Raw genomic sequence first — 4,512 nt, 5'->3', positions numbered from 1 at the left:
TCTCTCTCACACACACACACACACGCACGCCCTTTAACCTCCAGTCAGTTTTGACTAGAGTTTGCTGGGCTGACCCGGGTGGGAGGGGTCAGCGTGAGACAATAGGTCTCTGACAGTCTGGGGGCCTCAGAGGTCCTTGAAGGGGGAGTCCACGCAATAAGAGAGTTCATGAATATTACACTGGCGTTATTAATCTGTAACTCCCAACCAAACTATATACCAGACAATTGAAACTAACAACAAATGACTTGTGTCCATAAAGGTGAAATATTAGCAGGTGAATGCTAATACATATTTTTTATATACATGTATACAGGTGGTAGACAAAATGATATTAGCACTTTAAGGAGATAGAACCTGAAGTAACTTAGGTATACATCTTTAAAGGAAAACCTTTCATCAGCAATGCCTGTGGTACTTTTTTTGTTATATTCCAGTTGCCCTCTTAATGACATGGTGTCCTTCCCCTACCCTCAGTGTCTGTCTGTCTGGGTGTTTCAGCTGTTGCCTCCACCCATCTAGCTCACTTCCTTATTTTTGTTATCACTCACTTTTCCCGTAAACTGATATCTGTGGCAAAATAAACCAAACACAAACCTCTCACCTTCCAAGTAAAATAAACTTTGCACCTCTGTCTACCCTTAGAAGAATAACAAACTTCACACATACATACATGCATCCTGGTTTCAGTGGGAGTTTGTGGAAGGTTTTTTTGTGTAGCTATGGATAAAGATGCAGAGAGGAGATTCTGTGACGTGCACTTCTCATTTCGCCCTGGGATCAGAGGATTTTGAATGAGTAGAGGTCAAAGGCTGTTATGGGGAAAGGTACATCCAGATTGCCACCACACTGGCCAGTTGGACGGATGTGCGGGATTATGTCAAATCTGTACTGCATTGTTGCATTTTAGTCAAATTACTCCACTTTTATCTGTGATAATAGATACACACACACACACCGCACTATCTTGCATAATGGATCAAATTTGTCTTTTTAGAAATAAAGACAGGTGTTACTTTTAGAATGATTGGTGTCAATTTGGGCCTGTGTGTGTTGCATTATCTACCATCCCATCTTAAAATATATTTAAAATCATCTTGTTTTCAAAAAGTGAATTATGAAGGGATGAAGAAAGAAAAACATTATTGGTTAATTTATATTTAAACATTTATATCAGTTCTTGAACAAGTTACAGGGAGCTAATTACTATGAGCTCCCCCAACACATAAATCACCATATAAACATTTTTGTCAGTATGTAACTCACATTTCTGTTTCTGCTCAACTACTCTATTTTACATCTACACAGTCAGTCCCGCACACACATGCAAGCTACAGTACAGTGGTGTTTAACGCACAATGGAACCAGTTTATTAGATTTTATTGACATGTATTTTCTGAAATATTTTCCAATTTCACAATTTTAAGGTGCTTTTCATGTCCCTTTGAAGTGTCCCAGTAAATGTGTGTATGTCTGGGCACGCACATGTGTGTGTTTACTTAAGGTATCTGTGCACGTTAGATTTTCTGATGTTCCGTATTCCTCTCATATGGAATATGAACATATGGAAACTCACGTAAACAAAAAGGAAGAGCGTCTTACTCATGCAAATTGTTTCCCTCTTATTCCTGCTGGTGGATTTATTTGTGAACTAAAGAAAATAAATAACTTGCTGCTTTATCTGGAGCTGCTATCATAGGAAAGCATTCTAACCTGTCTCTCCCTCTCCCTGTCAGTTTGTTTCTCGACCAGTACAGAGCCAGCCTGGTTGATGCCATAAGCAGATTACTGCAACCCAACGTAAGTGTGTACGCATGTGTGTTTGCCGCTGTGTGTCTACTGTAAATATCACTGCTTATCCCCTTCCGCTAAATCACCACCCACTCAATCATAATTATGCCTCGCCAAATACCCTATACACATTAATAGTCTGAAAGGATTAATATCATGTAATGCTTTAATGCTTATTATGAGCAACTTGAATGCATTGCTCTGATCTCCATCTTCTCTCTCTTCTGTCTTTCTTTAATCATAAATCCGAGGCAACTTCTCCCTTTTGGCACCGCGATAAGACCGCACGCTGTGACAGCCATAGCAAATGGGGGGGGGGGCAAAAGGCTGGAAGAGATACGGTTGAGGTTTCTATTCATCTGAGGGAAGAGGGGTCAGTTTTAAGTACAGATGCCAGACTGGTACAGGGAATATCTGTTTATGAAAAAGAGGTGAAAACAGCACTGGAGGAAAGGAGATAGGGAGAAGAAGGAGAAGAGGACACATAAAGGGACAAGGGATTAGAGAGATGGATGGGAAAGATGTAGGTATGGGAAAGATAGACAGTGAGGAAAAATGAAAGCAGAAAAAGCAGAAAAGGACATTTGGTGGAAAATGGTGGAAAATACATTTTAATTTTAAATTCCAACATGGGTGTTGTTTGAAAACTTGTAATTTCAAGTTTCAAATTACAGAAAAGAGTTAAAGAGCAACCTGTCCTTTCATAAACACTGTCACTGTTTCTTGGATTAATCTACAGACCTCGCTGTGAACTGTTTTAACTAGAACTATAGCCGATTTCCAACCGGAAGGATTTTTGCAGTTCCTACAACATAACGTTCCTAAAACCCTTTTTTTCCCCACTTTGGGAATTATTAAGTTCCTCTGACCACAGTTCCTGTAACTCTTTCAGCTCCTACTTCGGAGCAGGGTCTTTTCCCTTTTCCCTTTTCCCTTTTCCACAAAGAAACACTTAGTTACCTAGCAACGTCTGAAACACACACAATACATATTCTTCACTGTCTGTTGCAATTTGCTAACTTATAAGACAAACATCATGCGTTTAACCAGCTAATTGTTGATGCTAGTTAAACTTACCCATTGTTTTGTTTGCCTGTTGCGCTCTTCTCTTCTATCTTCTTCCATCATATTAATTAGGATTGTATTACGCTGGAGCCTTCATCTTCTGTGTTTCTCTGTTAAGTAGTCCAGCCTAGTCTTTAAACACCGCCGTGGTTTGTTGTCAAGTGACGACGCTACAGTATAAAGATCGTTGCCGAGCTTGCGTCACTCCCTTACCCCTCCTACCATTTCCTATGGCCACTTGGCCAGTGCAAATGCAAATGGTAAAACCGGTTTTGAGGGAGAGTAGTTAGTAGAACTGTTTAGAAGTGGACTTTTCCTATAACTACATTCCTGTAACTACTTGATCGGAAACAGGCTTATGTTCTACAGAAGAAATAGTCCTCGGGAAAACCGCTAACTATATGTTCTCTGGATAATCCAGCACACCTGGGACCCTGTTTCTAGAAGGAGATGTTGTCATTTTTATATGTCATTTTTAAATGCTGTCAGCACCTCCAAATGAATGTCCATTCACTTTAATTTCATTGGGGTGGAAGCAGAAATCTCAGCAACAGATATAGACATAGACATAGTGAGAAATTGCTTATAAAATAGGTGAACTAACACTTGAAAATCCAGTTTATTCATTACATTTGTTACAAACAGCAGTGGTAACTAGAAAGATTATATTATTAATATTAAATTCAGTTGGTTGCCAGCAGTGACACACGTTCCCTCAGCTGACATTTCAGACAGTGACATGCGCAGTAACACCTACAACCCAAATATGTGTCTCTGTTGCAGTTGAATGCAGAAGCTGCTGTTGTCGAATGACAGACATGACATCTGGCCATTGTTGTACATCTGTGTGTTAAGTCTCTCTTCATGTCTCTCTCTCTTTAATCCAGTGGAGATAATTCAGGTGCTAATATGATTTCAGTGTCGACCATCAAACTGTCGCTGCCACAACAAGCTTTGCCAAATATTTAATAATTTGCTAAGCTGATTAAGCAATTAACAAAGCAATTAATTCTCCCATCTAATGGCACTAATTTGTTGTTTTTGACAAAGGTGCCCCATCCGGTGGGCTGGATCCCCTTAATCAGCTGATTAGTGCTGGGAGGAATTGTTTGTTTGCTTTTGCTGTATTTTTTGAGGGGGGGATATACAGATGAAAAATCATCTGTCCAGCGTTGTGAAACTGCTCTTTGTGTTCATTTAGCTTGTGTTGTGTCAGTGTGTATCGTTGTTGTTTGCTCTACTGTAGGCATGTGTTTGTGTGACCATCCCTCTTTGCTAAATTCAATTAAAACAATAATAACACGATCAACATGAAATACAACTGAAAGCTGAAGGATTTCAAAGAAACTTTGAACCTGTTGGTAATCCTCTTAGTATTTGCAGGATGTCTGTGATGCACATACAAACAGTCTCTATCTTTCTGACAACACACACACACACACACATTCACACTCACACACACATACACACATACAAGTAGACGAAGAAGACAAAGTCTCACCTACACATGTGTGTTCACATTTCCAGGGTTGGTTGAGTTGGTAGAGCTTTATTTGTTTGGTCTATCATCTAATATGTTCCTGGTAAAAATCAAAGGGAAGAGAGAGACATACTGGCAACTGTGTGTGTGTATGTATGTATGTATGTGTGTGTGTG

At 39.6% G+C, this 4,512-nt stretch overlaps 1 protein-coding gene across 1 annotated transcript in view; it reads left to right on the top strand.

The window, feature by feature from the left end:
• The window catches only part of camkmt (calmodulin-lysine N-methyltransferase), a 110,162-nt gene that overhangs the window by 94,815 nt on the left and 10,835 nt on the right, over nt 1-4,512 (top strand). Inside the window, exon 9 of the mRNA XM_032541921.1 lies at nt 1,737-1,800. Coding sequence (XP_032397812.1) covers nt 1,737-1,800 — 64 coding nt within the window. The remainder of the gene's footprint in view (nt 1-1,736; nt 1,801-4,512) is intronic.

The sequence above is a fragment of the Etheostoma spectabile genome, chromosome 17, assembly GCF_008692095.1.
Source record: "Etheostoma spectabile isolate EspeVRDwgs_2016 chromosome 17, UIUC_Espe_1.0, whole genome shotgun sequence".
Lineage (NCBI taxonomy): Eukaryota > Metazoa > Chordata > Actinopteri > Perciformes > Percidae > Etheostoma > Etheostoma spectabile.
The sequence above is the reverse complement of the archived record's forward strand: the minus strand, read 5'-3'. Positions and strand labels throughout refer to the sequence as shown.